General features: G+C 39.5%; 1 protein-coding gene across 2 annotated transcripts in view; it reads right to left on the bottom strand.

Annotated features, from left to right (window-relative positions):
- The window catches only part of shank3a (SH3 and multiple ankyrin repeat domains 3a), a 161,101-nt gene extending 139,136 nt beyond the window's left edge, over positions 1-21,965 (bottom strand). For both annotated transcript variants that reach the window (XM_044035860.1, XM_044035861.1), the window contains exon 1: positions 21,571-21,965. In XM_044035860.1, the coding sequence (XP_043891795.1) occupies positions 21,571-21,894 (324 nt within the window). In that variant the 5' untranslated portion in view covers positions 21,895-21,965. The remainder of the gene's footprint in view (positions 1-21,570) is intronic.
- Between the last annotated feature and the right edge of the window lie 2,554 nt (positions 21,966-24,519).

Raw genomic sequence — 24,519 nt, 5'->3', positions numbered from 1 at the left:
CAAGAAAAAGGTGCACATGTGTTTTAAAATCAGATTCCTTGAGCTCAGTAAGTGGCAGTGCAGTATGTTGCATGTGTGCTTATGTGACAAATTATGAAATCTATTGTATGAGACACAACAGTACCAATTTGTTAAAGTTTTGCTCCTAATGAGGACGGAAGTGTTTGTCCTGAAGATGCATTCGGAGATGTCCTGTGCTTTGCTACACGCTCATAACATACACCGTGGTTTTCTTGTCGAAAACGCAAACGTTGTTGACAAACTCAATATTTTGGGAACAAAAATTATTTCCACGTCAGTGATTTCAAAGAAGCGAGATATGGTTGGAGTTCGGTCGATGTGTCGCCTAAATCAACAGTTGCCGTGGTTACTAGTAGTTAGCAGCAGCTTCAGGTTAGTAGGAGGAGGTAATGTGTAGTTGTGCTACAATGGCTACAACCACATAACTGTACTTTTTTACCCTATGCACGCATGCCGGGCGTCACGCTGGGGGTGTGGTTAAATCTTTGATTTCACCTTTGCTTTCGAAGGTCGATATCGTTTTGATTGATATTTAATTCATTGATCGAGATTGTGATAACCCTTATTGGTACGCACATAAACACTGACTTCTACTAAATAAACATTTCATAAGACATTTCTTAGTGCCACTAAAAGCAAAGGTCTTCCTTCAATGTTGGCCAGACGTCTACCTTGAAGAATGAGAATGAATCTTCTCCTCTCCTCATTTGTGTCTTTGAACTGCAATGCAGAGCCAGCTAGACTGAATGTCACATTCAAAGCATGAGAGGAAACGAGAGAGAGAGAGTGCGAGTTCAGCAGAAAGAGAAATGGATAGAGCGAATAATCAGAGGTAAAGAGAGCGAGGGGAGGGGGCATGTACTTGTATTTGCTTCCTCTTTAGGACTTTATCTGGTATAAACACTGACCTTTTCAGGACAGTAGGCCTCATGGAGACCAAAACTTAGTCCTAATGAGACAAAACCTAATATCTGAGTATCTGGTTTAGTTTAGGCTAACATTTGAGTTATGGACAGGTTAAGGTTAGGGTAAGGAACTAATTGTATATGTTTAGGGTTATGTTTAACCTTTTTCAAGCTTAAGACTTCATCTTGAAAACTTTAGCTCATGCTCTGCCCATTTTAAACAGTTAGAGAATTTTTACCTACTGTTGTTTTATGTGTGTGTGTGCAAATCTGCATATGTGTGGCTGCTTGCCACTTGATCAAAGAGCTCTTTTTTTATCTTTTTTTTTATATCAAATAAAAAATGGAAATGATTAGGTTGCAGCAAATATTGCATATTCACTGGAAGCTCTTTGCACAAAATAAGTTGTCACTATTTAATTATTCAAGCTGTGAGAAACTTGTGTTGGGGTTTTTATATTCAAACCTATGTCCCATTTCCTGTAACCATTTCTGCAGTAACTCCAACAGATATGGAGACCATTGAATGTGAAAGGGAAACGACCACACCTACTTTTATTCTCAAATGAAGTGATTGGTTGGTAGTGTTAAATGATGTTAAAATTTCTGAAAATATGGCCGAGGGGAAGGAGATAGATAATGAATGGAAGGGACCCAGGACAGAGCCCTGGGGAACACCACATGTGACCGGGAAGGATTGGACTCTTTAGTGCTTGACATGAACAAAGTGGGAGCAGTCGGAAAGACAGGAAGTAAACCGGGTGACACAAATGCCAATATATTGCTGAAAACCAAAACTGTCCAGGCATGGAATTAAGTCCTTTGTAGTGATGTTGTTAATATTATCTATGTGATTATTAAAATCTCCCAGCAGAATTATATTGGGTCCTTGTTGGGTTTGGGAGGTTGATAAACTGTGGCAAAGGTGGTGGGTGTTGGACCTTTAATTTGAAGGGCCATACATCATTAATCAATGGGCTGTTGCCACGTCTCAGTTAGGCATAGAAATTTACGGTCTTCCAGGATGTTGTGGAGTAGAGGATCATTTTTGGTCAAAGAGCGGACATTAAACAGCCCAAGTCTCTCCATTCACTTGCTCCACATTCTCTTGACCTCCTCCATGTGCACCATCCCTCTGCGGTCTGCTGACCTCAGTCTCCTCTCCATCCCCCCCACACCTGCAGGCAAAACTTTGGCAACAGGGCTTTCAGTGTCACTGCTCCAGCCCTCTGGAACTCACTCCCTCTGGCTGAGGGCACTTTAGAATTTATTTTTTATTTATTTTTATTTATTTTCTTAGAAGTTATTATTGCTATTATTAAAAACCCATTTTGCAGATTAAGACACATGGACATAACCCGTGGAGGCATGCCATCAAGACAACTGTGGAACACTATTGAACCATTGCTTACACCTGAGATGCATTTATTGAGAATGCTGAATCACATGTCTCTGCCAGAAGCATGTGTTTTGTCTGTTCACATGTGCAGAGTGTGTTGGTCTCTCCCTGTCAGACTTAGTCATGCACTGGTTGAGATCAGACACCCAAGGGTTTAACAGTCTTCTCTTCAGTCTCCCACCCGTCTATGCTATTTCATCAAAGGCCAAGCCTTGATCTTTTGTCTGCTTAAATTCAAGGCATAAGTGAAGGATGACTGGATGGGAGTGAAGATGCTTGAGGGAGAAGGAAAAAAAAGAAACTGCAGGTCACACTTATGGAGAATGGTATGAAACTAAACACAAGCTATCTGAAGAGAGACAGAGAAGGTGCTGCTTCTCCAATTAATTACTGGATTTGATGGCATGACACTGAATTATTGGGATTTTGAGGTGAATGTAACTGAGTTCAAAATGCTCATCCACTCTCAATTTTACAGTCTGCAAAATAATTCAATTTTAATGTAATGTGACTGTGAGTAAATATGTATTATGATCAACTTTGCATCTAGTCTAGGGTTTATCCTGCTGCTTGCCCAGCTGTGATGTGCTCCAGCTCACCCTAAAACTCTTAAAGGATAAGTAGTGGCTAATGTATATATCAACTTTGCATTTTTGAATCTAAAGATAAAAGGTGAGGGACTTCAAAAATCCAAGTTACAGAACTAACTTTGATGACTTTAACTAGTTGCACTTACTGATGAATAAGCCTGGCCTGAAGTCCAGCTATAACATTAGTTAATAACTTTAAAACACAAACAGTGAGAAAATTTGAGTAATGGAAATCTTGCTCTGCTTTGTTGTTTTGTAATTGCTTCCAAAGAAATTAAGTCTATATATAAAACACAAACAAAGTTTTGTTACATTCCCAATAAGCTAATTTTCTCTCTCATCATCCTCCTCTTCCTTACATATACTACACCCACTGGTATAGTGATATTAGATTAGGATGAAGCAAGAGATAAGGTGACACTAATTAATAATATTAATTATTAAGTGTTTTTTTTGTTATTTGTTTAATTTCCCATGCAATTCCTCAGCTCCACTTGGATCACATACCCTGGTATATACAGAAGGACAATATTTCTGAGTTTTACGCCCACAGGAAGCTCACGTACAACTGGTGGAACACATACCACAGTTTGAGAACCAGGGGTCTAGTATATACGTCAAAAAGGGATGAACCTTGGCTGTGTGACGTCAGTTACCGGAGCTCTACAGCATTCTTTTAACCAATGCTGGACACACCTTTTCTCATAACTGGTTACAAATGATCTCAAGCATTAGCTTGAATTTAGCATACAGTAAAAGGGTTCTGCAAGGGATGTGGAATCATTCTCTCACAGTCACTCTTTCTGCTCATCTGATGTGTTAATCTACGTTGTAACCTGAGGGACTCCAGCACTCTGTCTCTGACAAATCAAAAAAAACAGCTCATACCGTAGGGACGATCTGATGGAACATTTTAGTGGTTTTCAAACCACTTGTTCACACGGTGGGTACTTTGAAATGGGAAGCTGGCCCATGCCTTGAGCAAACCCATGTGAGACTCAAAGGTAATGCCAGGTAATTATGAACACAGCCTGAGCAGGAAATAAATAACACAAGCTTATGTGGAAAGTGGAAATAAACACACATTATGTCAGAGCACATCGGAATTCACAACATGTTCCAAAAGTGCTCTACTAATTGAAATGTATTGTGTGTGTGTGTGTGTATTTGTTTTTGATTATGCAAGCAAGAATGATGCATGGGACAGGACAAGAATATTGTATCTCTAAAGGCACAGATGGCATCCAGTCACAATGGAGGGAGACAAGACATTGTTGTCCCCTTTCAGTGAGAAGTGATGCATCGACGGAGACGAGAAAGGAGAATGAAACAAAGTGGTGGAGCAAAGTGAAAGAAGTGAGGGGGGCTGAGATGATGGAGTGTAATGATTCTCACACAGCCCTGACTCCATCTCCCAAGACCTCTGGCTGCCTCTGCCCAGATGACATATGCACTAATTAACAGTGCTGAGCCTCCTAGTAGATGTAGGGAGAGTCCTAACCAATGCCCTGAGGAGATAATACAGATTGCTCGTATAGCTAACATGTGTTTGTTCCCTTGTAAACAGGATCATACAGTGGATACGTTAAAAAGGACAGCACCTCTGTTAATATCATGAGCGGTTATTGTACAATCTGTTATGAATTTGACAGACAGATCCTCACATCCTCCACTGACTCTCCACTCTTTGAGTATCTTTCTGTTTGGCTGGAGTCCAGCAGATGCATATGTTTCTCGGTCTGCAATCTGTAGGACTGGGACTGGGCACTGGGATATAGGCTCACACTGTTTCATCTTTGGCCCTCCATATTTTATAACACAGGTAACGCAGTGATCTATAATAGATGAGAAGAAAGAGGTAGGACTTGTTACTGCCTGCCGTATTGGATAAATCGCACGTCTTTGCCTGTTTCTGTTTCTTTGTATTATTCAGTGTGCTGCCTGAGACAAACAATATGTTCCAGATTTAACCCTCGACATCCACAATAATAGCCTGTTTCTTAACTATGTCCTATCATCTACATTACATTTCAGACTTCAAAATTAAAGCCAACTACAGAGACCACAGAGTACCAGGCTGTAGCAGAAGACAGAAACCATGTGATATTGAAAATGAGTCAGTGGCGGAATCAGTGGCATCACTACACTCACTATAATATGGGTGGGTTTTTTTTACTGCAGTGCACGCACACCAAAGAATTGAGAGGCAGATTCATCACAAACGGTAGTTATCGATGTTCAGGCTATATCATTCCGTTTCATTAGGTGACTGTGGCTGTGAAGAAGAGGGGCTCGTTTGCTTATTGAAAGGTTACTGGTTTGATCCCGAAGTTTTCCAATCCACAAATCAAAGCCTTCAATGAACCTCAGAGGAAAATCCATGTGCACACACAGAACGGCCTTGGTCATACCAGGATTTGAACCACTTGCTGTGACTATGTTCTTTTCTACTATGGGGGTAGGATGAGGTACTAGCCAAGGTATAAAGGCATGTTTTGGGCCTTTAACCAATACGGATGCATATCCATGATTCTCTTATGTAGTGAAATTAACATAATATTTTACATTCTCATGTCGCAGCAGATGTAGATATACATTTTCTTCCTTGAGCAAAATAAATCAATATAAAAAAATAATAGGTGGACAGGGCTCAAGCATAGAAGTCAAGGAGAGAGCAGTGTATTCACCCTACTGTTGGAGTCATTAGTCATTATTGGCCAATATCCGATAATACATTTTAAAGCCAATATTGGCTGATCATATTGTTTGTATTATCAACCAGGGTCAGCTAGGTTGTTTGTATCATTATGTTTCTAGGTTACAGAGTGGTTTTGTGTCAGTTTGTCAGCCTTAAATGGGCTTTTAAGATCTGGTATTAACATCCATGCTCAGTAATCCGGTCGTATGTGGATAGCACAAATCTTCACACCTGACATGGAAAAAAAACTACATATGTTTTATGTGATCACATGCGATCAGATCTGGCTTCCTCTGCCTTAAATTCAAGTGCATGCTGACCTCATGTCTTTTTGCGAGAACAAAATTAGGTTTTTAATGAGTCTGAATACACAGATTAGCGTTTATTCTCAGGAATGTGGCCACATTCCCTCCACAGACCCCTCTGAATATGGTCTTTGTGATCAAATCTGAGGAAATCATTTGGTGAGTGCAGTCATATGAGTTTTTGAAGGCCGGCGTAAACATGTTCTGCTGCTTCAGACGGGGAGAAAATAATGAAAACGAGTTCCGAGCTTCTCCTAACTGCTTTACCGGAGAGATAAAGCGGAGAAAATCTGTCAAACAGCCAAGAATTACAGCTGTCACGGTCTGAAAAATGTTAACTGTCAGATAAAATAATGACACGAGAGGAATGAGCGAGGAATCGACTTGCTACAGTAGCTGGGCAGCTGACCAGTGGCAGCAGTGAGCTGTTCACAATCATCCAGCTGGACAAAAGTTTTGGTGAGCAGCCAAATGCTGATAGGCTGTCTTTTGGTTGCTGGAGGATGAGGAATATTGCAGTCCACTCACTATAAGTCTCATTTTACTAATGTTATATTACATATAGTGCACAACCCGATCACTCACCAACAAATATTAACACATGAGCTTCAGTGAGCAAATACTGTCACTTGTCTTCCTGCTACTGTACAAATGAAACCTGTGTGGTTTATGGTACAGTGCATCATACAGTGTGCTGCGGTCATGGTTTGTTACTTACTAAACTTCAAGGTTGTACTGATTCAGTTTGTCAGGACAGGTGTAGGAAGCCCCTGTCTTGTAAGCCGACTTTCTGGTATGAAGTGACAAAGGAGAACAGGGAATAGGAATCAGTCACACTTTGTTACACTGCCCCAATCTCAAGTTTTTTTAGGTGTTCACTCGGGTGTAGAGTGCAGGCACAGTCACTTAAGAGCAAAGTGCCAATATTTTATGCATGTTCCTTCCTCTCTGTTTAAGCTTGTTAGGTGAACACTTTACAGCTGGGGCAGTGAATCATAGCCAAATCTTGAGCCGAGTGCTGGAAATGAACTACTACTTTTTTTTTTTTCTTTACAGATAATCCACATGTCGCATAGTCTGGGGTCCAAAATGAGACAACTTCAAAGTGTAGCTCACTCTGTGGCATACACAATTTTATTCTTAATTATTTCCTAACTTTTTCCATGCATGGCCTTCCACTGCAACTTTGGTAACTTGAAATGTCAAACAAAATTATTTTTGCTTTGGCAGCTTTGGCTGTGACAAACAGCCATCTTCATTCCGTGACAAAATACACCAGGTCAAACATGAAATATCCCTGTTACAAGAGAACATGTCATGAGGACACATCTGGCTATGGACAAACTAATAAAACACAGTGTGTGTTCAACTCATGCCTCAATATCAACGTCAGTATCCACACACATTTGGAGAAGGATGAGCAGTCGGGCTCTATTTTGGTAATCACATACTACAGCTGAGCTCACTTTAGCAACTTTAAAATTTCCCTGTCATGAGCCTAATAAGGGATTATCTTATCTTATCTCAACAGAAGCTGTTTGATAAAGGGTATTATCAATTAAATACCATGAACGAGCCTTTCTCTTTCATCTTGGGGCCTTTCTGGTTATAGGAAACTAGCTGTTGGTCTATACACAGCTCTACGCACTGACACCGGTCCAATCCCATTGCATAAGATGAACACAGCACCCAAGGGTTTACATCTGAACTATTACCATCCAATCCCCAGAGACAAGAAGGTGAGAACAGCATTGATTCAATTAACTTGGATTAATGGGCTACAGTCCAGATACAGACACTTTGAAAGACAACGTGTGAACACACACTGCACACTCTTTTCACACAGAAAATGCTTAGGCTGTACATTCACTAATTACAGGCAAGGGTGTATAATTCCTGTTGATATGAACAGCTAAGTTTAATTCCTGTTGAAATGGCCAGTCTCCAAGAAAAGCACAACAGAAAGCGAAGGTGTAAGGGTAAATTATCCCTTCAGTGCCGTAATGGAATAAATGTTTTTAATGGCTATTTTAAATACGAGATCGTGCAAAAATAAGTAACAAATGAAAAGCAGTTAATAACATTAACGATGCACTCTGCAGTGGCTCTTGTGACAGAAGTTTAGCTTTTGGAGCCACTTCAAATACAATGCTGCAGAGAGACAATATGAGGATGAAACCCTGAGGCTTTCAAAATCAGTGGAAGGGAAAAGTGCAAGAACTGAAGACACAGCACAAAGAAACTGAGGTAACCTACTTATGTTTTAAAGCCATATTAATATATGGATTTAAATACCATTTGATTTAATTGAAAGCGAAGCCACTGCAGACAGTCAGAGGTCTGCTTCTTTAGAGATATACTGTATGTATAGGAGACGAGAACAAGTGGAAAGGATTATAGATGTGTAGTTTTTTTTTACACCTTAAATTGACCAAATTTAATGCAAACACTCATAGGACATTTTATCAGCAGAGGACTCTGGACCTGGATGTTTTAAGAGCAAGCAGACCAGTCTTCACTGGTCAGTGGGCACTGGCAGCGACTTCAAATTCAGCATTTGCACTGGCATAGCAAACTCTCACTCAGCAACACAGTGTGACCACAGATGTTTCTTAAAATCTGTTTTATGAAATTAGCCATTTATGCCAGTGAATAGGGTCTCATGATGATCATCTGCTAACTTTTACTACAGGGTCCCCTCTTTGGGATAATTGAATCCATTTCAACACACTCTCTCAGACATGTCTGACAGTATTGCTTAACAATGGAATATGTTTTAGCTTGCTTCATCAATCACTCATTTAATACTGTGTGAGACACGCTCTGGTCTCTCTTCATCACCCACTCAGACAGGTCCATGTGGAGTCAGAAGGGACTGACTGATTGCATTGAATATAAAGGCCTATGTGTGCACGCTTTTAATTGAACCCGACAGGCTAATTAATAATTTGAATTCAGGGTAAAGAAAAGAGTCAGAAATAGCCTCACTTGCAGTGCAACAATGCATCTTTTGCAAGTATTTGCTGCACCACAGCCCTTTGTAATACACAGTAAAAGTGTACTCACTGATAACATGGCTACCATCAGTAACAGAAGGAAAAACCGATTTAACAAAGAATAGACTTGAAAAAAGACTTACAACCGTTGATAATTGTGTCAGTAGCTCATAAAGTCCAATTTTTCACAGTTAAGATGCATTTTTTATGAAAGCATTCAGAACTTATAATTCCAGATTCAAAAAAGAGTAATGACAGTAAGTAAAGATCAAACAATCATGACAACTAGGATTAATCTGTTGTCTTCTCCTTTAAAATGTTTGATTTTAAAATGATTTATTATTAAATCATTTTATGACTGCAATTTACAACATGTGCACTTTTTCCATTATCTTCTGTTGCTGATTTGATGCTCGCTGCCACTCACAAAGCACCACTCTTTAAAACACAGGCGTGTAAACAAAGATATAATAAACAGAAACAGGTAACATTCACTCTTTGTAAGGTGAAGATGCTTATTATCTCCCTGGTCTAACAATAAAGTAGGTACAAATGTGATAGTGTGTGTCAGCCCGACTGAAACTCTTCGTTCAAACGTCCACACATTTTGCTATTTCACTTTTTTTTTTTTTTTGTGGGGTCTGTGCTTGACACACAGTATTTCACAGATGTACGGGCAAACCATGTTTTCCGTCTAACTTCACGTGATAAATTGTGTTACTGCTCGAGCACTCACGCATCTGCCTTTTTGTCCTCAACATTTATATCAATGAGTGTTGACAATTTTCCGTTCCACTCAACAGCATCATAGTTCACAACTGCAGCATTCAAGTTGAACGGCCACCTCCGGGGAAACAGTGTCAACACATTTGAAGGCAAAAGTCGGCGGTTTTCATTAAACTGAATTTTATAAAGTGGCGAGTAACAAACTGGAAACTGAGAGTGTTACTGGAATTGTGCTGCACTTATAGCCATGTCACTGCACAAACTCGCGTTGTTGAATTACAGTGAAATACTCACCCGTGCGGCACAAAATCATGACACATTGCCACTACATGCACACAGGTGTGATCGCTCAGCCGTTCACCGCACTCACCGCCAGAGCCACTTAAATAATCAATCACAGCGATAATTACTGCAGTTCACACACAATTCTGCACACAGAGAAGCACACACCCAATGTCCCATATAGTAAGCTGACTTTAAACACCATAGTACAAGGAGTCAGCAATAATAGTTAGAAACCATCTGCTCCACTGAATCTGCAAGATTTATTTTAGGTGTGTTCATTTTACTATTTAGAGTACCAGCACTTTTATTTGCGCCCCGGCAAGTATTACCAAGGTTGCACTACATGATGTCTCTCGTGCTTGTTTCTAGTGTCTAGAGTTTTCATTTTTACTGTTACAAAAAAGAACAATATCTTTGTCACTAATGATTACTTATATTCACTGACTTCTTGCCAGGGACAGCATCTGCAACAACTGTGTGCTTAAAGTTTAGATCATTGTTGGAAATGTTAGGGTTAATCTAAATATACAAGTCCAATCAACTAAACATTTAAAGAAACAGATGCTGTGAACATCACTAACATCTTCTGGTATCTTTTATTTACTGGAGATTTTTATAATTTAGTGTTTAATGATTTAGTTATAGAGACATATTCGCCTCATATGGATAAACGTACTTATCTTTTTTTCCCCACCTCACACACTGGCTACAGAACATGGAACAATGCTTTTCATGGTTCCCAACAAAAGTGGACATCAGAAAAGATCTGATGATAATAATATTAACATTCTGTCAGCATGATTACATAGAACTGACACCTGAGTTTTAGTACATATAAAAGGCTTATTCTAATACTACAAAAAACAAACCATTTTTATTTAAAGCAACTATTTATACAAACTTACATGTGACTACTTTATTCACCTCCCACAGTCCAAAAACATGCAATATGGGGATTAGGTAAATTGGAGAACGAATGGTATGTCAGCTGAGATAGGCACAGCACCCACTGTGACCCTCCTGTGGAGGATAAAGTGGTAAAAAATGGATGGATATTCACTTTCTGTCAATTAACCCTACGTTATATATAACACATATTCACTTTCGGCTTCTCCCTTAAGGGGTCACCACAGCAACCTTCCTCTCCTTTGTGCCCTCCTCTGTTACACCGACTGTCCTCATGTCCTCCTTCAGAACATCCACGGACCTTCTCTGTGGTCTTCCTCTTCCCCTCCTGTCCAGCAGCTCCATCTTCAACATCCTTTGTCCAATATAATCACTGTCCCTCCTCTGCACGTGACCAAACCATGCCAACCTTGACTCTCTTACTTTATCTCCAAATCACACTTTATCTCCAAATCACTCAACCAGAGCTGTCCCTCAAATATGCTGATTTCTAATCCCGTCCATCCTGGTCACACCCAACAAAAATCTCAGCATCTTCAGTTCTGCCACCTCCAGCTCTGCCTCCCGTCTTTTGTCCTCTGTCACACATCATAGTGGGTCCCTTTCACTTTAGCTGCTGTCCGTCTGTCACACATCAGCTCTGACACTCGTCTCCACCCTTTAACTATTAAATATCCACTTAAGCAGCTAAAATCAATGCAGTCTACCTAAAATGCCCTGTGATAAGTCCTATCATGATCAATGTCATGATGTTTTTTGGTTTCTTTTCTTTCAAATGCTGCAGTGTGTGGAACTGTGTTTTAGTCTGCCATCATTGATTTGAACCGACTGGACAAAATAATAGGTCTGGTCTGTCAACATAATGCAATTCAGTTCAACAGCCGCACCATCCCCATTCTAGAAAATAATCATACAGTTTAATAAACCATCTCTTTTGTTACAACACAAACAAAGCTCAAATTTACCTCACGTCTGCTTTATTAGTTTATATTACTTTTAGCTAAATGTCTAATAAACTTAATAGCACACCTTCAAATCTAATCGTTGCTAATTCACTGCGTTTAATGTGTCAGAAATGAGGGATGCTCTCTCTTTCCAGCTCTCCACATCCAATTTGCTTCACTCCGCCACTGTGATTTTATGCATGCATAAACAGACATAGACACACAAGCACACAACCAAATATTGATTAAAGTTCTCTCCTCCATTATAGTTGACAGGCGAGACTGAATATGCCAACTACATTGACACTGTACGTCAGTCATGAGGGAGATATGAACTCCCATAAACACAAGACACACAAACATACTGTATTTTTGACACAACCCCCTCCCCTGTATGCACAGATTAGCAGAGACATAAACTATATAAACTATACTCCTGAGTCTTAACGTGAACATGAACTGAGGTTATTTGCAAAGCAAAGCTAAAAGAAGAAGGCATCGAAGATTATTATTTGTGTGTAAATTACCAGGGACTAATGGCAGTGAGATAACTACACTGACATCTAAACAATAACCAAATTATAATCTAGTGACTCTCTGGGTAGAGATAATGTTAAAATGCACAAGCACAACAACAATCTAGACCAGAAAAAACAAGCTTAGTCTCATTGGGTTGACATTATTGTCATGCTTCTTCTCAGACTAGACGCCGATGAAGTCATTGAGAGAAAAAAGACAGAAAAACAACAGTGAAGAGCAACGCAGAGTGAAAGAACGAAGAAGAAGCTACATAATAAGATTTAACTCAGAAGGTGAGTGGATCAATAAACCAATCAAACAGTTAAATGAGAATTCTTTGTCCTCTTGCAAGCATTAATTGTTTTATCATTAATCGATTACAGTACATTACAGTATTTATTCTTTTGTTACATCACAATCACAGTGTATTCCACTAGCTCCTCAATATAAGACGGATAATAAACTTGAATGCCATTCAGTTGAGCAAATAACTGCAGCAAAGGCCCAACATTCCCCTAAAATTCAATCGTGTCTCACATTCTCCAGACCTACAATACACCAGTCTTATATATATGCAGGACTCAGCTCTCTGAAAATCAGGCATAATTCCACAGGTCACTTTCCGGTTGCTTTGGTGTACCACTCAGGAGGAAGGACTGACTCAGTGGTCACCAACACGATGCCCACGAGCACCAGGTTGCCCTCGGGCATCTTGTACGTTCCCACAGCACAGTTTGAAAAATAACAATGACAACATAACGCAGCTCAGCGCAGCTGTATGTGAATTTAGCCACAGTCAGAGGACGTTAAAAGGACTAAGGCTTGTTAAATTGCTGACTATCGTGATCACTCATTGAACATGTGCGCAGATGCACACTGGAAACAAATGATGGCACCTTGTGGCAAAGCGCTGACCATTAATGCCTCTGTACCTGATCATAGGTCGTGTCCTCTCTGCAGAGGTTTGCACGCACAAGAGAAGCTTGACGCACTGTTTTCACAGATGAGGGGAAAAGTCACAGAAAAACTTCTTGGATGTTTAAATGGGGCGATGGCCTGACTGACACAGATAGACCTTACTAATGTTGTGGGGACCTAAATCTGTTTACACAGTCACATAATGGGGACTTGTCTTCCTTATGGGGACAAAAAGCAAGTTCCCATAACATAAATTACTACATAACTGAATGAAATCGCATTTTATATCATCACTCAGTAAAATCTCATTGCGATTGTGGATCAAAATTGTGATGTGACGCTGAAATGAATGTGTATGCAATTGAATGAACAATATTTTAAAATGCAAATACACAGCCCTTCATACTATTCGACTTCAGGTAGTGCTTCGTCTCAAAAAGGTTGGTGACCTATTTTTATATATATATATATATATATATATATATATATATATATATATATATATATATATATATATATATATATATAGATATATAATTATGGGCTTTTTTAGGTATAGTTTTGAAATCCCACCTCCAAGTTTGAACGGACACCCAATTTTTTTGATAAAAAGTGACAGCTCTACTCTGCATATAGGAGTTGATGTTTTGATGTTTTGTCCACTAAACTTACAGAAATGTCCAAAAATGACCCTGCTCTTATTTCAACTCTTGCAGCTCTCTACTTTGATGGGAATGGAATGAATGGGGAGTGTGATGAGGAAAAAAAAGGGGAAGCTATGTTACACTGGGTCATTTCTCTCTCTCGCCCTCTATCTCCGCTTCACTCTCTCTTTAATGGATGTCGTGGGCAGATGGCAGGAGAAACGTGCTAGCCACATCTTGTGGCCATGATTCCACTGTGAATGAAACTAAAAATAGCAACGCCGGCACTTGAGAGGCTTGCCATAGAGATGCCCAGCAGTAGCGGTTAAAACATTGCACGTGTCAATCTGTTACTATGAGAGTATTCGGAGGAACTGTCAAACCACTGGTGTGTGTGTGTAAGACCCAAGCACGGAGCAAGGAAATGCACAAAGTGTGGATGAAAGAACGTAATGTTTAGTTTCTCTGGATATATCGAAATAAGAGGAATAAAAAGTATTTTTACAGATAAATTTGATCTCTGCATTTAACTGCATTGCACTGCTTCCTCCACCACATCTGTTTGTAAATACGCCTCTACAAAGTGAAAAGTGAAATGACCTGGTGCATATACTCGTCATTAGCTTTCAAAGCTCTACCTTTTTTGATGAGAAATATCCTTGATTATTTTTCTCTCATCCAGAAATAGACTTAATTGATTAAAATAATCAGTCTGTTGAGTTTCCTAAGGTGTAACGGAAACAATTTACAGACGGATGAGTCATTGTTGTAAACATGCAGTTCTGGCTACAAATTTGTTTATTGCAACTGGAGGAGGTCAGGACAAAAAAAATCAAGTAAATATCCTATTTACTGTAGGCTGCGATGATAATAAGCCTTATGAGGATATTTTTCAATACCTGGATCATTAAAGAGAGCACACACGCTTTTATTTTCAGTGTAATAACTAGCCATGGGCAATATGGCAATATGTACAGTAAAATGGAAGAGAGTTTTCTGCTGGCTAAGAAACTTTTCTACTGTTTCTGTTGGCCTAGACTAGAATATTAGCACAGTTTAATGCATCAATGTGAGGAGATGTCATGATTTGGTGGATGTTACCAAAAAACATTCATATGATGATGACATGTTTTTAAGTTTCTAAGTTAACACCCCAGAAAATGTTACATTCATGATATGACACACAGTTTCATAAAGGTTTTAGCTTTTAAAAACACAATTCTGCAATATTTAGGTCTATACACACTGAATTTAGTCGAAACATGGTGGTGTTAGAAATTGCAAATTACGCACACACTGAATTCTTGGTTGTGCACATCCATAGCCACCAACCAATCTATTGACCAAACAGGGTCAGCTCTACCAGCAGCAAAGATAAACTAGTTATCGACAACAGGTTCCCATTCGACTTAATTAGGCAGAACAATGCTGTACATGTTTGGACTGCAGAAACGCATACAATCAGATGAACTGGTCCACTTTACCTGGATTTGCGAGAGCAACATTATAAGGTCAGGACTAAGAAACTGAGGAGAGAAGCAGTTATTTATAGATATTGTGAATAAGCAGCAGTGATTTAAAGTCAAACCGATGCTTAGTGCAGTTTCACACACTCACACAAGCAGCACATGAGAGTAAGTAGGGCTATTGATTTTTTCCTCTTTGTAAAACCATTTATATCACCATGATAACTGCTATGCAATTAATATAAGCTGTTATTATAAGCTACACTGAGCTTCCCCGACGCGCTATTGTGTGGTCACCGCTCCTTTTCCCTGATTAGAGGCATGTGCGGGGTAAATTAGAGTTAATACACGTATAGATAAAAAAAAAAGCCCAGCCAGCGTGACAGAATTTGATTCAAAAATGATTGTTTAGAAATAAGCTTTTTGTTCCAGTTATGCAACCGAGCAAATAGAGAAAGAAGTCATAGAATGCACCGTGTTCCTGAAGACTCATCTACTTTAAAACAGTCGATTTTGAGCAGAATCTAATCCTTCATTTGAGAATAATGGAGACAGCAGTGTTGTGAAACGTCTGATGTCTCAGCTTCAGCAACTGTATTAAAACGATGAATCTGACTCTATGGCGGATGTAACAAGACGGTGGAATGGCAGGTAATTGCAACGGCCCTACATTCAGTGAATCAGAAGTTGGACAGTTCTGTGAAGAAAACTTGCATACTTTAGTTTGGAGTTAATTAACAATTAGACTATCTTTTTTTTAAGGTTTGTCAACTGTTTTCTTTTTACAGTGTAGAGAGAAATGGGTAAGTATCAATGTTCTGAATGAAACAATGAGTAAAATGGCTTCTGAAAATAAAGTGGTTATAGCAGCATATCAAGAGATGTTTGCACAGAGATATAGAGCAAAAGGACCAGCAGAAGACAAAATTATATGAAAGCACATGTCATAGAGGCACAAGAGTAGACATTTAACACTGGGTCAAAAACAATAAGGTTTTTCAGGTGGACCAAAAATGACGGTTCCACCCATTTAGAGTTAAGCACTTGTACGATATGCACAGGTAAAAATAATAACCTCATCCATTGTTTTCACACAAAACAGCAAACATACTGCACATGTGTCACAGACCAACTGTTCACATTACATATTACAAGTGATCATATCCGATGTGTGTGCGAGAGTCCATATTGACACTGTGAAGTCTAGTCTTCTTCAGATTTTTAAACAATTGTCTTCCGCTGTTCTTGATCCAATTAACTTCCATCTCTCTGGCTCTACATGATTGTGAGGCAGATTCTCAAATCTTACCTCAGTGGCCGAGATGTTCGGATTGAAACAGATCTGTAAAAATCCAATCACATTCAGAACCACCTGTATACGTGGTTTGCATCAGCTTTTGGAAAAAAATTGAGCTACATAAGATCTGGATATGCTTAAAAATACGATTTGTGCCTTCTACTGACTTTTAAGCTTTGGGCACAACAAATATCACTAAATAATCAACCAAAAATCTCAGCAGGCCAAACTCAACATACATTGTCAGTCTGTTATTATCTTGCTAGTCTGCATCGTCATCTTATGATTGTCATGTTGTAATAACTTCCTGATTGTCAATCAGTAACATTGACCTGTACTTAAAGTTGCAGAATGTATTTTTTCTTTCATTTTAAAGCATTACCATCACCATCATTGTTACAGCTGTGGCAGCATACTATCTTCTGTGCATGATTAAAGAGAGTATGCAGTAAAAGAGGCAACCACTGGAGAAGCAAATGGACAATAAGAATGAATGTAGGTAGAGAGCAGAGGGGCAGACTATTGTGATGAATGACACCCATTAGCAATATTTCAGGCTGTCTCTTGCTGCTCCAATCAGTTTTGGATGCGTTGGGTATGATGAATGAAAAGTTATACTTATGATCCAAGTGAAGGAAAATATGCCCAAGCAAGTCATCCAACAGTCTGGACTGAAAACATGGTGGAGAGAATTACAATTTCTACTTTACTGTAAACTAATCCCAAAAACTCAATATTTAGCCACAAACACACTAAGCACTTACAATCAAGCCAAATCAAGCCAATGCCAAACTGTAGATCAGTTAAAAAGCACTTAACAATCCTAAAAACGTGGGTTAATCTCCAACAATTACCAGGGAGATGTCTAAAATCTCAATATTTAACAGGGGAGTCTGGAGTTTCATACAGCCGTGCAGTGATGACTCCGCCCACATTGATTAGGTACTATTTGCAGTGGAAAACCAACCTATATCATACTGTGCCGTGGCGTGGCGCGGTGAGGCGAGCTGGGACCATAGGTGGAAAAGGGGCTTTAGTTAAAATTCACCACCATCACTTTCCAAATCCATATTATTTGTAGATATGTCTAGGGTTGACAAAACCAAGCGGAATTCCCAGCACTTGTCTTTTCCTTTTTCCACCCGTCTTACTCTGCTTCACCACCTCATTAAACACTATAAAGAATATATTCACTGGGACTGCGGGTTTTTTTATCTTGAGATATTCTTTCCAATGCTTTATTAATCAAATTAAAACATTTTAACCAATTTATGTGGAACAGTAATTACATTGGAGGGTCTTAACTCAACCTACACATTCTGCTCTCCTCACAGCTGCACAGAAAGACACGCTCTAGCCTTCAGGACTGTCCCTGTCATTTACATAATGGATTTAAGATCATTTTCTCCAGCCAGTGGTTTGTGGTCCCATAAGTAAAGAACTAAACAATACAGCCATGTATTAGTATTGTTGAACAAGGCTAATATAGGCTGGTGTGCTGTGTGTGTATGATGAATTTCTATCTGCAAAACAAGTGTAACCTTGAGAAGTAATAAAGAAACCCCGAACCTTGACCCTCTTATTCTAAAACCATTTTTATTCACATTAAACATTTGCATTAAAAAGCATTAAAAAAAAGAAAAGCTAATAGGAATATTCGCCATTAGATAAGACAATGTCATATTAGAGCATGGCTTTAAACCGTATAAGATGTCAGTCTTCCCTGTGAACGAAAAGGTTTGCCTGGTTTGATCTTTGCATGGCATTTCATTCTCCTGATCCTGGTTTGAGACACCGCAGGAGAGGTGTAATCCTGCTTCAGGCAGTGTTCTGGTGTAATCTCAATCAGAATACACACAAATCTCAAACAAAGTATGACCATCTGTCATCTTTCAGTTGGACTGTGTGAGTTTTCAAGTCCTATCTCTCTGCATAAATATAAAATACCACATATTTAGAATACAGTTGTTACCTTTAATTTAAATACCTTTAAATTCTTATTTGTAGTGTTTAATAAAGGATAACGAGGGAAAGCAATTTGTGAAGACATTCCAGTGCTGACTTCTGCCAGAGCGGAAGCAAAACTGGCATGTTTCATTGAATTGGTATGAATGATGAGCTGAAATGACATGATGAATTCAAGTTTTCTAACTGAATGACTGAATGTTTAGAACAAAATTGAGAATCGGTGCAAAATGAGGGACTGAGAGTAGAAATACATCCATAAATTAAGGCTGTCATGTCAATCACAAAAATGAAATACTGCTGTTTGAACAAGAAGTTTGCAGCGAAAGACAAGCTACAGCACAGCTGAATGTGATGTGAAACTAGATCATGGACAAATAAATGACAGAAGGAGAAGAAGAAGAAATGACGGCAGCAGAACATTTAGTTTAATATCATAAATGTCATAGTATTTCACTACATGCAGGTTTGCAACAATGAATCGATTAAAAATCGATTACTAAAATAATTGTCAACTATTTGGATAACTGATTTGATTGTTTCAGTGTTTTTGTCGTTAGTTACAGCACTTGCTACATGTGACAATAGCAGTACTGCAGCAGCCTTTAAAACGAGGAAAACACATGCCATAATATCCGAGATCTAAGACACGATTTTTGATAAAGCATGGATATATTGTCCAGCCCTAAACAGAAGTAATCAGCATCGATGCTAACACACCTGAAAATACCATGACCAGGTGAAACAGAAACTGAACGTAAGCATTGACTGAGCTTTTCTTTCATAACCGATAGAGTTGTGAAACATCTACTCAGGAATTGAATGCGGTTTACTGTGTTATAATTGCCAAAGGTCTCCGTTTGTTCCAGTCCACACTAAAATATAGCTGTAGACGTTTCAAACAAATGTGAAATTAGCAGCGTTTCACACTTTTCTGTATTTAGAGCTCAAAAACACCAGTAAAGTAGTGTGGACGCAGCCTAAGTTAAAAGTCATTAGTGTCCTTGCGACTACAGAAAGGCAAGAATCCGTGAGTGCAAAAGTGTGTGAGCCTGACTGAAAACCATTTTGGTTCACAGACAGTGACTATGCAGCACCTTTGGGGATTTCTCTCTTTCTTTCTTTTCAACTGCTCTCCTTTCATTCCCTGACTTTATTTCTGGCATACAGCGCTGGAGCCTCACTAGGATACAATGGGTTATTTTGGCCAAGTAGCCAACAACAATGAGGTAATCAACAATAACAAACGGCCTCTTGCTTTCACCATCAGTGTCTGGAAGAAATCAAACATACACTCAAAGTAAGCTAGGGTCCTCAGAAAGCCAACTGAGGAGCCTGGCACAAGCAGCGACTCTCTCTGAAGGTTTCATTTGTATTCTTCTATACCATTAGCAGGCGATGTCACCAGTGGATATGTGAGAGCACAAGAGGAGTCGTGACTTGACACTGAGAAACACTCGTAACAAAAAGATTTATGCTGTGTTTTTACATTGAAGCAATGTGGTACTTTCCCAATAGCCTGGATTTATGTGTGTGTGTGTGTGTGTGTGTGTGCGTGCTACTGTCCGAAAGAGAGATACCAGTAAGCGACAGAAAGATGATGAACGTGATTAAGCACTGTACAAATTAAACTTAAACTAACTGCGAGAACACACACAGAGTTTGAGATAATGTTGAACTTATATAGCACTTCATTTTAGCACTCATCCAATACGATAGTCGATACGCCAGGTCTAAAGTAAACAGTTCCTGCCAGTGTCACTACTTATGTCGCTGCTCAAATGAATGAAAAAATGAATGGGAAAACTTGGGCAGAAGTTACCTGGTGGAAGAAGAGTTTACAGCGGGATTATGGTGGAGAAGGCTACGTTAAGAGATGCTCCAAACACATGCAATACATAGACTTTATGCACATTGTTCAATGACATGAGAAATCCTGTACTTTTAACATTTTGTTTTCTTCAGGTAGACAGATATTGTGACGTGTCGCTATATGATTGTCTTTCAATATATTGATTATCAGAGAATCGTATTGGGATATTATTGGTATCATGTATTGGTATCGTGAGGTACCCTGTGAGTCCCACCCCTACTTAATTCTCCAACCATTGTTATGTAATGTATTCCTTTTATCTGCATTTTCATGCAGTTCAGGGCCCTCACTTGCACGATCAGCCATGTAAATTGTTAAATACAGCTTCTTTTTTTTAAATAATATTGTCCCCTTATAACAAGTATAGCCAAAAGAAAATTTCATTAAAATGGCTGCTGCTGTATTCATAGTCTGTGCTCTTTTGTGAAGAAAGGGACTGAACATACTCTAAAGAGAAAATGGGAAAATAAAAGAAAGAAAGAATCAGTGTCACGGTCTAATGGTTTTCCCTTTTTTTCCAGTGGATGTGATACTGAACAGACATTTTCAGGGGAACCACTGGGTAAAGATTTGAGTCAGAGTAATGTTGGATTGGACCTGTCTTGGCACAGAGCAATAGTAGAGACAGAGACATGAGAAGATAAAGCTCCAGAACACAGCTATAACTATCTTGATTCTCCACTTTATATCTTCCTGTGGATTTGCAAGCCTTTTCTCTCCCTCTGCCCTCCGTACCTCTCCTACCCTCATCCTAAGTGGCCAGTTGTCAAAGTCAGCTGAAGCCCAGTTAATGAAGAGGTAGATTTATTAGCGAGACATCACAGAAAGGAGGGGTGGGAGGTGGAACCCCCCCTTCAAGAAGCCAGCAGGCAAATTTAGCCACACAAGTGTGCATACCAAAAACAGAAAAAAGAATTAAGAGGGGTGTGATTAAAAAAAAAACATGGTAGAAAAAAGAGGGAAAAGAGTGATAACAAAAGGTTTAAAAAAAATAAAAATAAAGCTAAATTCATGAAGCAGACAGAGGAGGGGTAGAAGCAGTCAGAGTGACAGGGGGAGAGGCAGCTTCCCTCTTTTATCCTCTACAGCAGTGGCTATAGAACAAGCTCTTACCGTCTGTTGTAGGTCTGGGATACCAATGCGGATGACCACGGTATTGCCTGTGGGTTCCTCCATGGGTGCTCCTGCACTGTGGCTCCGCTGCGCAGCGGGACAGAAAGCCGGAACACTGACAGGAACAGGGACACTGCTGTCCTCTTCCCGGGAGCTGCTGCTGTCAGTGCTGGCCCCGTGGCTGCCGTTTGCTGCGTGTGTGTAAGGGTGTGTGAGTGTGTGTGAGTGTGTGTGTGTGTGTGTGTGCTGCTGCTGCTGCTGCTGCTGGTCCTGCCGTGGAGGGCTGGGTGGCTCATGTTTGCCGGCTGCCGGACGCAGAGGCATGCTCCGTGTTAGGGGCTCAGTCTGTTGCGCGCTCTCTCTCTCTTTCTCTCTCTCCCTCTCTGCACACACACACATACACACACTAACAACTGGCACTCACACTACACACACACAGCTTGCAGCGTGCATCATTCGCCTGGGAGAGAGAAGAGCGAGAGAGAGGCAGGGTAGGAGGGTGGCAGAGAGGGAATGGATAAAGAGGAGGAGGTAAGAGGAGATGGAGGGTAAAACACAAAGAGAATAATGTGAGTACTAAAACTGAAAAAAGACTTTGAGATAATGCAAGACTCCTAACTCCTAACTGTGGTCTGCGCAACAAGAAAATCATCATGCAAGTACCAAAAAAAGGAGGCACATTGGGTTTGGAGCAGGGTTGGGTGTTTGTGTAGATCAATGCTTTGCAGGATTTGGCCTTCATGCTTCACTTTATCTTTGATGAGGTACCGTTGATCAAATATTAAATTGTTCCCTGATTTAAAAAGACAGTGACAGTGCAAGCCACCGTGAATTAATAATATTAGGAAGCATATTGCTTGAATTCAATTTTGACATTGAGGGAGGTTTTCTCTTCATTGTGTTCCTTACCCCTTGTCAGTCAGTAAAAAAGTTGACATTGGTAATGACTTTTACCTGCTTTACTAAAAGCATATCAAATTGAACACAGCGACACCCAAACAATGCTAAGCAATACATTAGATTAACATAGCTGATGGTTTAAATATTTACTTACACACTTGGATCATATGTGACTGACGACCAAAGGTAATCTCATGTCTGAAACACTACCTTCATACAGTCAAGTGTTGAACTGCATTTACTGTCCAGCTCTCTTTTAGACTGTTTCATTTTATTAGGCTGCTTTGTAGTGTTGGCAGTTGTTGCTGATGCTGGAGTTGTGATCGTTCCAGTGAAGGAACTGTATGTAGAGCAGCTGAAGTAGAACAGTCAACTTAACTGCCCTGTAACTGGGCAAAGTTTCCCTCCTTGGGCCAGATTTCTCCAAGGCTGTAAAAAGAGTCTTGTTCTCTTAGATTACTTGATTGACTTTATGCTAAAAGATATGTATACAAATATCCTTTAAGTTATGGATATAAATGCTACACAGTTCACCATCTGCCTCTCATGCAACAAAGATATGCTAACATGTTGTGGCAGGACTGTGAAGCTACATTTTTAACTATGTGTATATCAGTAAATTGTGTTCTCAATACACTCAATACTTTAGTTGACCATGACAGTATTGTCCTATATGTGACCAGCCACGAGAAAACCAGCAACAAGTTGGCCTAACACAAATCGATTAAACAAAGAAAAATCGTTTCGTTTTCTGTGTTTTCCATACACTTGATCACTGTAATCCGATTCTTAATCACACTTTCAGAATCTGTAAATAACTCAAAATCGGTGCGACTTGTTCTATTTTCTGCCAGTGGCTCTTCCTCCTTTAAGTTTCAGTGTGTGCTACTGGACTTTGATAATCTTATTCAAAATATCACCTCATTATATTAGAAAAGTGCACTGATCCCTGTGGAGAGCTTCTCTGAGAGAAAAGTTTCAAAGCAAATCCTGCTGTTATTCCATAAACTAACTACCTTTTGGAAAGACAAGCCTGACAGTGCAGTCTCACTACAAATACCAAGCTGCTGCATCTGAGACATGTCTTTCCTTACAGCTGAGGTAAACAGCCTCTTCGGAAAGATATTGAGCTAACAAAATTGACCTTGGTGCATGGTTAAAAAATACAAGTCACTGCACTAGATGTGCTGAAGTTTAACTGCATTTCCCAGCACTGCAGAGGCTTAAATGGGAGTACCTTGCCACTGCTGGACACTACAGTATGTAATCCCATTAGCACTGGAGAAAAGGCATGGCAGGAAGCCCTAATATATTAGAGGATTTAGCAGATCACTCTACCTGTATGTGCCTTCATCTTGCCAGGTCTTCAGGGCAAACAAAATTGATAACTCTTGTAGTGGAGCTCAATTTTCACAGTTTATGAAGTAATTGTGTGCCCTTACACAGCAGTACTGGCCCAATGTCCTCTTTAAAACGGCTCAGTTCAAAGTTGGTTAGTTTGGCCACACATTTATTCTGTATGTGTAAGCATTAGCAGCCATAATGCAACACAATTTATCTATGCAGACAAACTACATGATAAATGACAACAGATAGCATCATTTGAAGGATTGGAGGGACCCAAAATGGCTGTAGCGTTAATGCTTCCTCAAGATAGTTAAGGCAGGGAGATGGAGAGATTTCAACCTTCTTGCATCATACAGTGCAAAAGTGTGCAGGTTACAGTGCTTGAAGAGATCTAGTATGTACAGGGTAAGAATGATCTGCTTCGACAAATGACAAGATTTGTGGATAATATGCAGTACACTTTTTTAACCATCTTAATTTTCACCGGCACAGTTCACAGGCTTCTACATTCTCTTCTGACACACTTAAAACTCTTCAGATAGAATTATAAATTTATGTTATAATATAACCAATGCTTAAATGATTGGTCAAGTGAAACAGAAATGATATTCCTTAACAATTTTGATCATCATCTTACATTTACATTCCATGTTATTCTATTCTAGGTTTTCTGAGTGGCTAACATACCTAGATAATTAGATT

The sequence above is a fragment of the Solea senegalensis genome, linkage group LG10 (assembly GCF_019176455.1).
Source record: "Solea senegalensis isolate Sse05_10M linkage group LG10, IFAPA_SoseM_1, whole genome shotgun sequence".
Classification (NCBI taxonomy): domain Eukaryota; kingdom Metazoa; phylum Chordata; class Actinopteri; order Pleuronectiformes; family Soleidae; genus Solea; species Solea senegalensis.
The sequence above is the reverse complement of the archived record's forward strand: the minus strand, read 5'-3'. Positions and strand labels throughout refer to the sequence as shown.